The sequence below is a fragment of the Portunus trituberculatus genome, chromosome 10, assembly GCF_017591435.1.
Source record: "Portunus trituberculatus isolate SZX2019 chromosome 10, ASM1759143v1, whole genome shotgun sequence".
NCBI classification, from domain to species: domain Eukaryota; kingdom Metazoa; phylum Arthropoda; class Malacostraca; order Decapoda; family Portunidae; genus Portunus; species Portunus trituberculatus.
In genome coordinates, this window is record NC_059264.1 from 9,675,678 (window position 1) to 9,690,677 (window position 15,000).

The 15,000-nt window shown below is 41.9% G+C and overlaps 1 protein-coding gene across 1 annotated transcript in view; it reads left to right on the plus strand.

Annotated features, from left to right (window-relative positions):
- Positions 1 to 15,000, plus strand: part of LOC123502034 (nephrin-like) — a 433,084-nt gene that overhangs the window by 266,484 nt on the left and 151,600 nt on the right. The window contains exons 5-6 of the mRNA XM_045251187.1: positions 1,485 to 1,664; positions 13,401 to 13,691. Of these exons, the coding sequence (XP_045107122.1) occupies positions 1,485 to 1,664; positions 13,401 to 13,691 (471 nt within the window). The remainder of the gene's footprint in view (positions 1 to 1,484; positions 1,665 to 13,400; positions 13,692 to 15,000) is intronic.

Genomic DNA, 15,000 nt, shown 5'->3' on the forward strand with positions numbered 1-15,000 from the left:
CGTTCTCCTTCTCTTTCTTATCTCCCCTCTGTTACGATTCCCTTCCTTCCTTTCTATAATCTTTCTCCTTTCTCCTCCTCATGACCTATTTCCTCTTATTTATTGGCTCTTATCTCACTTCCTCGCTATTAGTCATTATCTTCCCTCTCTATACATCAGCTACCCTTACAACTAATCACTTCTCTCCTTTTCTCTCTTCCTCTTCCTCTCCTCTCCTTTCCTCTTGTTACTTCTCTTCACCTCGACCATTCTCCTCTCTCTCTCTCTCTCTCTCTCTCTCTCTCTCTCTCTCTCTTGCATCTTTTTTTTTCTTTCGTCACCTGCTCCCCTCTCTTCTCATATTCTCCTTCCTCTTAGTAAATTATTATTTCTATTCTCCCTTCATTTGGTTCTTCCTCTTCCTCGTGTGACCTTATCCAAATATTTCTTGAATTTCTCTTATTTTTTTTGTTATTTTTACTTTTCTTGTTTCATTATTCCTTATCTTCTGTTATCAGTGTATTTGATATCTTTTCTCCGTATCTTCTTCCTCTTTACTCACTCCTCTTGTTCCTCTTCTCTCTCTCTCTCTCTCTCTCTCTCTCTCTCTCTCTCTCTCTCTCTCTGTAGCATTCCTGTCTTTCCTTTAGTTTCTCTACTTGTATATTTTCCTCCTCATTTTCTAGCATTTCCATCATTCTACTCATCCTTTCATATCTATCTTCTCTTCTGTGCCTCCCCTCTTTATTACCTCTCATATATTATTCATTCGGGTATTTCGGTCACACCCGCAGCGGATCAACTTTCTCCAACACTCTCAGTCTTCTTTGTCTTCCTCAGGTACACCCATTATAAACATTTCCTTGCTGCATCCATAAACCTTCTCTTAGGTATTCCTCTCTCTCTCCTGCTTGGTAGATCAGTTCCAGGTATCCTCCAACCCACACATTCGTCGTCTCTCCCTTCTGCATTCCCACATTCTCTTTCTGTCTCATCTCTCTACCTTTTCTCCGCAGACCAGCGTACAGTGTTGAGTTTGTGACGTATTCTCTCCTGATTTTGTAGACTTATGGCTCATTGAAAAATTATAACTTTCGCCTATTAGCTTTTAGTTAGGGATAATATACAAGATTAACCTCACTACTGTTTTTTGTATACTTTTCCCTCATCTCTCCATACGGATATTATATGTGGGATCCCTAAGTTTAATACACCTCTCCTTGTTCTCTTCTTACACCCTGACACTCTTTTAGCATCATCCCATTACCTTCCTCTGCTTCTCTTTTCCCTTCTTATCCTCTAATACAATCTTACCATCCATCTACCTCATTCTTATATCTTCCCTCTCATTCACCAACGTCATCATTTTATTTACTCCTGCCTCCCTTTCTCTCATACCCCGGCAATATCTTTTCACCATAATATTCCATTCTTCTCATACCATAACACACTCAACATTTCCTACTAAACCCATGTACCTTTCTGTTTCTCTCTCCCTCTCTCAGACCTACAAGATGACCGTGTAGAGGCTTCCAGTTTGGCGCGGCGGTGGAGTTTGCGATCTCAGCTGGTGGTACAGGCGACGGCAGCTGATGACGGGAAGGTTTACGCCTGTCACGCCCTGCACCCCGCCCTGCACGATATGCCCCACGGCCTCCACGCCAGCATCACCCTCTCTGTCCTGCGTGAGTGTCTGAAAGTTTGGGCAGGCCTTTGTGGCTCAATGGTAAAGTTGTTGAGTACGAGATGTGTTGTGGGTTCAAATTCTGGTTATTTGTATTTTTTTTTTTGTGTGTGTGTATGTGGTTGTTTCGTAATTTTTTGTTTCTTAGTTTTTGTACATTTGTCTTTCAGTTCTTGTCTTTCTAATGTAGTGGTTAGCACACTCGGCTCACAACCGAAAAGGCCCGGGTTCGAGTCCCGGGCGTAGCGAGGCAAATGGGCGAGTCTCTTAATGTGTAGCCCCTGTTCACCTAGCAGCAAGTAGGTACGGGATGTAACTCGAGGGGTTGTGGCCTCGCTTTCCTGGTGAATGGTGTGTGGTGTTGTCTCGGTCTATGAACTCTGAGCTCGCTCCGTAATGGGGAAACTGGCTGGGTGACCATGACTAAATGAGTGTCTGCTTTTCTCTCTCTCTCTCTCTCTCTCTCTCTCTCTCTCTCTCTCTCTCTCTCTCTCTCTCTCACACATGATCTAGGTCAGTCTCTCCATCTTTCCTTTCCTGTTTATTCTATTTCCTCTTTCTCTACATACTTTCGATTTATCTTTCCTTTTCCTTTGTTATTTCTCTCTTCCTGTTCCTTCTTCCTTTTCCTCTTTTATTCTTTTGGATGTGTTTTCCATTTTCCTATCAAGTAAAACTATTATCGCCACCATTACTATTACCACAAGTACTAATACTAATACTACTTCTTATACTATTAATACGACTTCTACTACTACCTATACTACTACCTTTACTAGTACTACGACTTTTACTACTACTGATGCTAGTACTACTACTACTACTACTACTACTATTATTACTACTACCACCACTACTATTACTGTTACTTCTATTACTATTACTATTACTACTATGTACTACTACTACCATGCACCACCACCACTACTACACTACCACCACTACTACTACTACACCACGACCCTACCACTGCTGCACTACTGCTGCTACTACCACCTACTACTACTACTACTACTACTACTACTACTACTACTACTATTTTTACTAATACTACTAATACTACTATTACTACTACCACTACTACTGCCACTACTATTACCACTGTTACTACTACCACTGCCACTACTACCCCTACTATTATTACTACTACTATGTATCTCCAGCACCATTGAAATTATAATCTGCAAAATATTTTTGGAATAAAAAGAGATCAAACTCAAAATAAATATGAAAACAAGGATCATGTTAGTTTAAAAAAGAAAAATATAAAAAGAAAAGAGAGAGAGAGAGAGAGAGAGAGAGAGAGAGAGAGAGAGAGAGAGAGAGAGAGAGAGAGAGAGAGAGAGAGAGAGAGAGAGAGAACATTTCAAGGACGAATGGAAATAAGACATAAATGAATTGATTGCAATAGGTGACACACACATTACTTTTTGTTTGTTTTTTTCGAATCCATTACACGAATAAAAGAAAAAAAGCAAATAAAAAAAAAATAAAAGGTTGATGTAAATTTGAACGCTTCTCATTGCACGGCGAGAAAGACATAAAGAAGATAAATGAAAAAATAAATAGAAATCGTGAATCGTCTCGTCTTGATTGGAGGATGAAAGGATTCATGTTTTATGGAGACTTTTAGCCTGCCCTTTTGTTCAACCACTTCCGGGACAGCCTTTATTGCAGATGAGGAGTGGTGATCATATGTAGGTACAACACACACACACACACACACACACACACACACACACACACACACACACACACACACACACCCGGTAGCTCAGTGGTTAGAGCGCTGGCTTCACAAGCCAGAGCACCGGGGTTCGATTCCCCGGCCGGGTGGAGTTATTTGGGTTTGTCTCCTTTCACGTGTAGCCCCTGTTCACCTAGCAGTGAGTAGGTACGGGATGTAAATCGAGGAGTTGTGACCTTGTTGTCCCGGTGTGTGGTGTGTGCCTGGTCTCAGGCCTATCCGAAGATCGGAAATAATGAGCTCTGAGCTCGTTCCGTAGGGTAACGTCTGGCTGTCTCGTCAGAGACTGCACCAGATCAAACAGTGAAACACACACACACACACACACACACACACATACCGAGTAGTGTAGTGGTTAGTACGCTCGGCTCACAACCAAGAGGGCTCGGGTTCGAGTCCCGGGCGAGGCGAGGCAGCTGAGCAAGCCCTCTAAATGTGTAGACCCTGTTCACCTAGCAGTAAGTGGGTACGGAATGTAACTGAAGGGGTTCTAGCCTCGCTTTCCCGGCGTGTGGAGTGCGTTGTGGTCTCAGTCCTACCCGAAGATCGGCCTATGAGCTCTGACCTCGCTCCGTAATTGGGAAGGCTGGTTGGGTGACCAGCAGACAACCATGGTGAAAAAAAATAACACAAACACACACACACAGACACACACAAACGCACACACACACACACACACACACACACACACACACACACACACACACACTAAAGAGCTTTCACAATGCTTTTATAAACTCAATCATTTTTCTTTGCGGTTTCCACTCCTCCTTCTCCTCATCCTTCTTCCTCTTCTTCTCCTCCTCGTCTTCCTCCTCCTCGACCTCCTACTCCTCTTCCTCCTCCTCCTCGTCCTCCTCCTCCTCCTCCTCCTCCTCCTCCTCCTCCTCCTCCTCCTCCTCCTCCTCCTCCTCCTCCTCCTCCTCCTCTTCCACTTCCCTCTCCGCCTCCTTCCCTCCCAGGCCACATATAATACAGAAACAGCTGGTGTGTTGTAAACAATCGTGAACTATAAACAAAACTTTGCAATTGCCAGTCAAAAACATCATTTTTTTTTTAGTCGTTCTTCATCGTCGCATCCACCAATTCCTTCTCTTCCTACTCCTCCTCCTCCTTCTCTTCCTCCTCCTCCACCTCTTTTTTTTCTCCTCCTCCTTCTTCTTTCCTTTCTTCTTCTCCTCCTCCTCCTCCTCCGCCTTTCCCTTTTCCTCCTCTTTCTCCTCCTTCTCCTCTTCCTTTATCCTGCATCTAGTATTTTCTTACTTTTTCCTACAAGTTCCTCCTTTTGGCATTTCATTCTCTGAGATGTAGTAAATATACACTTTTTCTTTTTCTTTTATGTCTTTTAAAATTCTGGCAATTTTGTAGTTGTCACAATTTTCAGATAAGAAAAACAAAATTAGATCTTCATGCTTTTTATTACAAAATGTTCCTCTTCACATTTGATCCCCCTGAGATATACTTGCCTGCAGTGGTGGCATAATCACATAGACAGTCTTGTTTATCCTAGTCAGGCTGTTGCTGTCTGTTCTTTCTTTAGTATTCTCTTCCTTTGTATTCCGTCACCACCACCATCTTCTTTTCTTCTTCCTTCTCCTACCATGACCACCTTCATTTCTTCTTCCACCTCCTCTTACTCCTTTATTCTCACTAACACCTTGCACACTCCCTCTCCTCCTCCCCAATCATCTTCCCTTCTCATCTTTCTTCTCTCCATAGAAATTCCTCTACATATCTCTCCTTTCACATTCCTCCCTCCCCTCGTATTTATTTATTTTTTTTCAAGATTGTCTCCTTCCTTATTTATTCTACTTCCTTCCTCCTCTTCTAGTACAAACTTCCAAAAACTTCTCATCATTTACTCATTACACTCCCCTCTTCCTCTTCCTATTCTTTCTCCCTCTTCTCTTTTTCTTCTCTTCTCCCCAACATTACTCCTGCTGTCATTCTGTTCTCTAAAATTCTTCTTTTCCTCCTTTTCTCCTCTTCATGTCTCACCTTTTTTTTTTTGTCTTCCTTACCTCTCTCTACATCAAACTTCTCTCTCATTTTCCTTCTCTTCTCTTCTTCTTCATACATATTCAATCATTCTTTTTTTCTATTTCTCGGTTGAATATCTCCCTTTTCTTTTTCTTCTTCTATTTTTCTGTCTCACATCTTCTTGGTTTCCGCTTTTCCAATGACATTCAACTCTCTCTCTCTCTCTCTCTCTCTCTCTCTCTCTCTCTCTCTCTCTCTCTCTCTCTCTCTCTCTCTCTCTCTCTCTCTCTCTCTCTCTAATTCCTGCGCCCGTCAGAATCTTTTCCTATTATTCCTATTCCTCCTCCTCCTCCTCCTCCTCCTCCTCCTCCTCCTCCTCCTCCTCCTCCTGTTGATAGTTTAGCCTCATTCCCCTCTCCCCCTCCCCTTTCCTTCCCCAGCTTCACTCCAGTCCGATTTCATTTATAAATCCGGTTAACTGAACGCCGCTGCAGAAATCCGGAGCAAACTTTACATCTGGTGTGGAGGAAGAGGAGGATGAGGAAGAGGAGGAGCAGGAGGAGGAGGAGGAGGAGGAGATAGAAAGAGGGAGGAGAGGGGAGAGCGCCACAGTAGGACGAGCATATAATATTTTTTCCTCTTCTCTCTTTTGTTCTCTTTTTTTTTATATTCCATGTTTTTTTTTTTTTTTTTATTTCCATCGTTTCGTTTTTTTTTTTCTTTTGCCTTTTTTTTATTTCATTTTCGTTGATTTACGTCGAAAGTGTCTCAATGCTTCGCTCGCTCACTGACTCACTCACTCACTCACTGCAGGTGGATGAAAATATGTGGAATAGAGAGAGAGAGAGAGAGAGAGAGAGAGTGTGTGTATTCTTTTTTGTTTTTCTTTCTTTTTATTTCGATTAATATTTACTTTCTCTCTCTCTCTCTCTCTCTCTCTCTCTCTCTCTCTCTCTCTCTCTCTCTCTCTTTCTGTTACTCTTTCCTGGTTTTGAATAATATGTGATTGTGAATGAGAGCTAGAGTGGTGATGGTAGTGGTGGTGGTAATATATAGGAATATATAGGAAAGACGAGTGACAGGAGGCCTTGCGACCTATGACGAGGTCACTCGTTTACTATACTACATCTACAGAAGTTACATACTTAGTAGGAGGCAAGGATAGAATTGATGAAGCTCCTTCCCACCCACCACTCCCTTCGGCGTCACCCGGCAAGAAATAAGCCGAAAATTACACCCTGATATCTGAGAAGGACAGTCGGGGAAATTTATAAAGGAAAGATGGGAAAAAGAGAGTACTAATGTAACTACTACTATCGCTAAGAAAAAGAGATATCTAGCGTAACTACTACTATCGCTAAAAGAAAAAAAAAATTATCGGAAACCATTTTCTTTATAAAACTTGTCTAATTTACTTTTGAACGTAGCTACCGTGTTAACTTGGACGACGGACGCTGGCAGCTTGTTCCAGTGTTCAACTATTCTTACGTTAAAAAGTTTCTTCGCAAATCAGTATTAAATCGCTGTCCTTTAAGCTTCAAGCCGTTATTTCTTGTTACTGATTGCGAAAGCTCAAAAAATAATTTCGTAATCGATCTTATCTATATTTTTAAGTATTTTAAACGTTTGAATGAGGTCACCTCGGATGCGACGATCTCTGAGGGAGAACATATCTAATCTTTTGAGATGTTCTTCATATGACAGACCACGTATTCCGGGAATTAGTTTCGTTGCTCGTCTTTGCACGTATTCTAATTTATTAATATCTTTTTGAGAGCATAGAGACCAAAACTGAACCGCGTATTCCAAATGCGGGGTCACTAATGATGTATAAAGACGCGTTATGACTTCAGGTGTTTTATAATAAAAATTACACTCTATAAATCGTTTACGACTCGCGGCCGAACACTGTGCAGCACATTTCAGATCATTTGTTATGAGTACTCCCAGTACTCTCTTCGGTGACTTTAATTAAGTTTCGTTCATGTAATTTGTAACTATATTTCCCATTGTTTTGGCCGGTGTGCATTACTTTACACTTATTTCCATTAAAATCTAAAAGCCATTAAACGCTCCAGCTACTAAAGTTGTTTAAATCCCGCTGGATGGCATCACAGTCGTCTCTTGTGCGTACTTTCCTACCTAGTTTAGTGTCGTCGGTGAATTTTAATAATTTTGATACGATGCCGCAGTCCAAGTTATCTATGTACATCAAAAAAAAAAAAGTAATGGTAGTGGTGGTGGCGATAGTGGTGATGGTGGACGCGCTGGTGGTGGTGGTTATGCTGGTTGTTGTTGTGGTGGTTGTTGTGGTGGTTGTGGTGGTGATGGTATTGGATGTTGGTGATTCTGGTTGTTTAAAAGTAGTGAATTTATATAAATGCACTAATACTGGATAGAGAGAGAGAGAGAGAGAGAGAGAGAGAGAGAGAGAGAGAGAGAGAGAGAGAGAGAGAGAGAGAGAGAGAGAGAGAGAGAGAGAGAGAGAGAGAGAGAGAGAGAGAGAGAGAGAGAGAGAGAAAGATAACGTATGAATGTACTAAAGAAATAAAACCCTAAGTAACTTTATAACATAGAAAATTATAAAGAAAATTAGGTTGAAAAAGAAAATAAAATAAAACAAATGTCAAAAAAATCTGTTAGGAAGGAAATAATGAAAAAAAAAATGAAAAAGAAATTAGAGAAACATTAATACAAATGAACGAATGAATAAGGCAACGATCAAAGAGTGAACAAATTGAGAATACGAGAGAGGGAGACGAAAATGAGAAAAAAAAACAGAAAATGAGTGAATGAATGAAAGTAAACCGAAATTAAATAAAAAATGACAAAATAAACAAAAGACAAAAGAAAAATACAGAAAACTGGAAGAGAGAGAAATATAAACCGAGAAATAAGAAAGAAGCAACTGAATAATGAGTGAAGGGAGGCAAGGAAGCAGGAAGTGAGGGAATGTGTAAGCGAGGAGAGCAAATTAGTGTGCGTGAATGACTGAGTGACTGACTGACTGAGGAGGAGAGAGAGAGAGAGAGAGAGAGAGAGAGAGAGAGAGAGAGAGAGAGAGAGAGAGAGAGAGAGAGAGAGAGAGAGAGAGAGCGAGGTGGGGAGAGTAGTGGTTGTGAAAGCCTGAGAGGTTGAAACGAACACATCCATGGAAAGCTTTTGAAAGTAACTAAAAAGGCAGGAATGAAAGCGAAAATAATGAGAGAGAGAGAGAGAGAGAGAGAGAGAGAGAGAGAGAGAGAGAGAGAGAGAGAGAGAGACTAAGAAATGGACAAGAAAATAAACCTGATAGATAGATACGTATAGACACAAACAAAAGTCACATGTTGATACAAAAATAAAACAGAAAATTAGCAAACCAATGAAAAATGAAGAATAATAATCGAAGCACTAAGACATAAAAGAAAATTCATAATAATTTAAGTGAGAGAGAAAGAGAAAAAATAAAAATAGATAGATGATGGAGTACATACAATTGGAACAAAATCTCTCTCTCTCTCTCTCTCTCTCTCTCTCTCTCTCTCTCTCTCTAAATGAACCCTCTAAATAGCATGACTTGAGAGGAGAAAATTAAACCTACAATGGATGGACAAAGTTAAATTCCTGAAGGTTTACAACGCGGGCAAAACACACGAGCGCCCCGTAAACCACTATTGAGAGAGAGAGAGAGAGAGAGAGAGAGAGAGAGAGAGAGAGAGAGAGAGAGAGAGAGAGAGAGAGAGAGAGAGAGAGAGAGTGTGTGTGTGTGTGTGTGTGTGTAACAAGGTTTTAGAATGACTTATTTTGCACATGTGTAAGAGTACGTCTCTCTCTCTCTCTCTCTCTCTCTCTCTCTCTCTCTCTCTCTCTCTCTCTCTCTCTCTCTCTCTCTCTCTCTCTCTCTCTGTCTCTCTATCTTTCTGTCCATCTATCTATCTATCTCTCTTTTAAACACCAAATATGAATGAGAGTAAAAATTAGTGACCGAAAAACTCTCTCTCTCTCTCTCTCTCTCTCTCTCTCTCTCTCTCTCTCTCTCTCTCTCTCTCTCTCTCTCTCTCTCTCTCTCTCTCTCAAAAATAAAGCATAATGAATTCACTGTCCTACTCTAACCAAAATTTGACTGACTAACTATCTGACCAACTGACTGACTGACTGACTGACTGAACTAACTGGCTGACTGACTGACTGGCTGGCTGAATGGTTGGCGGCTTCATTTCTATCAATTAATATTTATATACGGAATGCGATTAGCAAGAGCCGTGGCCTAAACTGCTTTCCATTTACCTTCTTAAAAAAGTGCAGGTATTCTATCTCCCCTCCCTCTAACGCTATTATTTATTTATTTCCCTCTTGATTGCTGCGAGAATTTTTTTTTTCTTTTTGTTTATATTCCTCTTGATTTATGGGTCTGTGTCCTTATTTATATACGCATTAGTGTGTGTGTGTGTCTGTGTGTGTGTGTGTGTGTGTGTGTGTGTGTGTGTGTGTGTGTGTGTGTGTGTTTATTAACTGGTGTGGCGTTGAGAGAGAGAGAGAGAGAGAGAGAGAGAGAGAGAGAGAGAGAGAGAGAGAGAGAGAGAGAGAGAGAGAGAGAGAGAGAGAGAGAGAGAGAGAGAGAAAATTGAGGTAAAATAATACACGAACATACATATATACACACACACACACACACACACACACACACACACACACACACACACACACACACACACACACACACACACACATGAACGCGCGTTATGAAAAATTTGCTCACTGGAAACAAAAATATGAATCTGTAAGAGAGAGAGAGAGAGAGAGAGAGAGAGAGAGAGAGAGAGAGAGAGAGAGAGAGAGAGAGAGAAAACAAATAGGCAGAGATAGATAGACAGGGAGAGAAACACACACACACACACACACACACACACACACACACACACACACACACACACACACACACACACACACACTCTCTCTCTCTCTCTCTCATCCCCTTAGATAAGAGCGACATATTTACTTTTTTTTCTACTGAGGAAGTTTGTGGAGTGGTGAAGACGCGCGGAGGTTAGAAAGCAGCGCCAACACACGCAGTGCCTAGCGTGAATGAGCGCCTTTGAATAATGAATGAGCGGGGAGGGATGCATCAACGCCCGCCTTCATTTGTTATTCATCCCCCACTTAAAGCTTTGTAAGACTGGCTGCGGGTTACCTGGTAGACTGACTGGCTGGTTGGTTGGCTGGCTGGCTGGCTGGATGGATGGATGGATGGATGGATGGATGGATAGCTGGATGGATGGATGGATGGATGGCTAGATGGATGGCTGGATGGATGGATGGATGGATGGATGACTAAGTAAGAGGATGGTTAGGTGGCTGTACTTTAAAATCTATAACATATTATTTAGGTACTTGGCATATTTTTTTAGCTTTTTTCCTATTAAGACTTTTGTGTGACTACTGTGTTAAGTGGTTGCCTGGCTGACTGGGTGACTGAATGATTGTTTCAACTAATTACATGACTGATTGACTGGATGACTACGTTGATTTGTATATTGGCTGACTGGCTAGCTGAGTGTGACTGTGTGGGTTATTATATTTAGTACTTGTGAGATTGCTTCAGCTGACTGGATGGATGTGTTGCTAGCTCAAAACTTGTGAGTAATGGTTGCTTGAGTAAAAGACTAATAAACTGACTGACTGGCTGACTGAATGAATGACTGACTGACTACATTAATTCCTAGCTAGAATAATTCGCTGACTGATGTAACTGGCTAATGGAAACAGTGATTAGATGGCTCTCTCTGTTTGTGTGTGTGTATGTGTATGTGTATGAGTATGTGTGTGTGTGTGTGTGTGTGTGTGTGTGGTTCACCACGGTCGTCTGCTGGTCACCCAGCCAGTCTTCCCCATTACGGAGCGAGCTCAGATCTCATAGACCGATCTTCGGGTAGGACTGAGACCACAACACACTCCACACACCGGGAAAGCGAGGCCACAACCCCTCGAGTTACATCCCGTACCTATTTACTGCTAGGTGAACAGGAGCTACACATTAAGAGGCTTGCCCATTTGCCTCGCCGCGCCGGGACGCGAACCCGGCCCTTTCGATTGTGAGTCGAGCGTGCTAACCACTACACTACGTGGTGTGTGTGTGTGATCTTTGATCTGCTGCAGTCTCTGACGGGACAGCCAGACGTTACCCTACGGAACGAGCTTAGAGCTCATTATTTCCGATCTTGGGATAGGTCTGAGACCAGGCACACACCACACACCGGGACAACAAGGCCACAACTCCTCGATTTACATCCCGTACCTAATCACTGCTAGGTGAACAGGGGCTACACGTGAAAGGAGACACACCCAAATATCTCCACACGGCCGGGGAATCGAACCCCGATCATCTGGTTTGTGAAGCCAGCGCTCTAACCACTGAGCTACCGGGCGTGTGTGTGTGTGTGTGTGTGTGTGTGTGTGTGTGTGTGTGTGTGTGTGTGTGTGTGTGTGTGTGTGTGTGTGTGTGTGTGTGTGTGTGTGTGTGTGTGTGTGTGTGTGTGTGTGTGTGTGTGTGTCCTTCGTTTCAAAGTATGAAGTATGTTTACAAGTTTAAAGGAGCACTTTTCACTCTCTCTCTCTCTCTCTCTCTCTCTCTCTCTCTCTCTCTCTCTCTCTCTCTCTCTCTCTCATTAATTGATTCCTACCCCTTTAGTTTTGTTCACAAATTTAAACTCCCTCTCACTCAACGCCCTTCTCCTCTTTCTGTTTACCAATAAATTCTCTCTCTCTCTCTCTCTCTCTCTCTCTCTCTCTCTCTCTCTCTCTCTCTCTCTCACACACATCTATATCTATTTTTATTTCATTTTTATTTTTTTTTTCTCTCAAGCTATTAATTGCATTCTACTTTTCTTCATCTCTTTTGTTCCCTTGGATTTTATATCTTCCTTTCCTTTTATTTCTTCATTTCTTCAATCTTTATTATCTCTTATTATTTTTTTCATGCTCTCCAATGTGTATGCTCATTTGGGCAATAATTATTCTTTCATCCTTACGCTCACCAATCTCTCTCTCTCTCTCTCTCTCTCTCTCTCTGATTCTGCATTGGTTTTCCCTTTTATATTTCTTTGTCCAGTGTGTGTGTGTGTGTGTGTGTGTGTGTGTGTGTGTGTGTGTGTGTGTGTGTGTGTGTGTGTGTGTGTGTGTGTGTGTTAAATGTTCAATAAATATTATACGGTGAAATTTATGCACACTAGCATAATGTATTTTGCATTCTAAAATCTGCACTCGGTAAGTAATGATGTATTTATTTATTCATGTATTGTATCTATATTTTTGTCTATCTATCTACCTATCTGTCTGTATATGTCATTTTACCCTTTTTTTTCAATCTAACTATCTATCTGGCTTTTCATCTATAAAGTGAAATATTATAGAGAAATTAAGTGAGATTCGCATCGATATCTTTTATCAATATCAGTAAATGTCTCTACCTCTCGAGTACCAAGACGTGTTTCCGTGTTTATTTTGTTTACTATTTGGTGATATTATGCAGCTTCAGAAACACATGTCGGGGAGTAGACTAGTGGAGAATGTGACCATTAACTTTCTGACCTCCATAGACGCTTCTTTATGCAAATATAATGGTGTAATCATACCTAGAAATCAAAATGAAAACGCGTCTCAGTACTGAAGAGGTTAAAATCTCACTATAGTCATAGAATCACTCTTGGAAATATAAGGAATTTTCTCCACCCATTAGAATTGCAGAATCTTAGTTAGACCGTTGGTGTCATCATGAATACTATCTTGATAGCTTCTAAAACTAACAAAGAGACTTATAAAAGAAGAAAATCGTTGTCAAAATACCACTAGAACCATGTAAACATCACTGATAACACCCAAAAGACACCCATTACAACCTATAGTGATAGAGACAAACAAGGCCCTGATATACATAGCGACATTCTTCCGCCTCACACACTCCCTAACTAACTGCATCCCTTCCTGTACTCACTCACTCACAGAACTTCACTCTCTTTACATCACTCACAGACCCGCCCGGCCCTCCCACCATCACGGGCTACGAGACAGGGGAAATCTTGCTGGCAGGGGAGCGGCGCACATTGACCTGCCGCGTCTCAGGAGGAAACCCGCGACCCTGGGTGTTGTGGTACAGGGACGGGCGGCTGGTCGACGATACCACTTCCGAGGACGCTGAAGGAGTATTTAACACCTACGAAGTCTCGGTGACGGCTGAAGAGGGCGGCGCAGTGTACGAGTGTAGCGTGACCAATGACCTACTGGAGACACCCTACACTGCTAATGTCACGCTCACTGTCTACTGTGAGTATACTGTGTGCTCAGTGAATAGCTATCTGTGTGTGTGTGTGTGTGTGTGTGTGTGTGTGTGTGTGTGTGTGTGTGTGTGTGTGTGTGTGTGTGTGTGTTTCAATTTACTTGTCTACTCAGTTAGGTTTGAAAGGGTGTCTAAGGTTTGAAAGGTGCGTAGAGAGAGAGAGAGAGAGAGAGAGAGAGAGAGAGAGAGAGAGAGAGAGAGAGAGAGAGAGAGAGAGAGAGAGAGAGAGAGAGAGAGAGAGAGAGAGCAATAAGATTAAATGATCAATGGAAGCATGTTAACAGAGGGAGAGACTAATGTAAGGCTAAATGAGAGAGAGAGAGAGAGAGAGAGAGAGAGAGAGAGAGAGAGAGAGAGAGAGAGAGAGAGAGAGAGAGAGAGAGCATCACAGTTTAAATCTTGCAAGACATCTGAGTGGAGCGAACAAGGAGACGCAGCTTTTGCCTCTTGTGTTTATGCTTCCTTGTCAACATTTTGTACTGTCTCCTCCTCCTCCTCCTCCTCCTCCTCCTCCTCCTCCTCCTCCTCCTCCTTCTCCTTTTTCCTCCACCTTCTCCTCCTTTTCCTCTTCTTATGACTATTAAATTTTTTTTCGTTATTATTGTCATTTCATCTTTCTCTGTCACTTTCAAATCCTTCTATTTCATACTCCTCTTCCTTTTACTTCTTATTTTTCATCTCCCAGCTCCACCTCTTTAATTTTCTATAGCTTAAAATTTTTGTTTCTCTTCCTCCTCTTCCTTCACATCGTTCTTCTCTCCCTCTTTGTCTCCAGTTATTATTAGTACCTCCCACACTTTCCTTCCTTCCTTCTTCTCCTTCACGTTTATCACAGCCTTCATCTCTCCTCTCCTTTCGTTTCCTGCTTCCTTTCTTCCTCTTCTTCCTATTGTTATTATTACTTTCCGCCTCCTCCTCTCGAAAGATTTATTGCTTCCTTTACCTTCTCCTTCCTTCATTCCCTTCTTTTACTCTCACTTAATCTATGTCACCTTTCTCCTTCTTCTTCTCCTGTTCCGCCACTTCTTCTTTCTCCTTTGTGTTCTTCTTTCTCCCTTTTTCTTCTTTTTTTAATTCTTTGTGTTCCTTTGTGTTTTCTCTTCCTTCGTCACGTTCTTTCTTCTCTTTCTTCTTCCACTCCATATGGTTCACACACACACACACACACACACACACACACACACAGAGAGAGAGAGAGAGAGAGAGAGAGAGAGAGAGAGAGAGAGAGAGAGAGAGAGAGAGAGAGAGAGAGAGAGAGAGAGAGAGAGAGAGAGAGAGAGAGAGAGAGAATCAAAG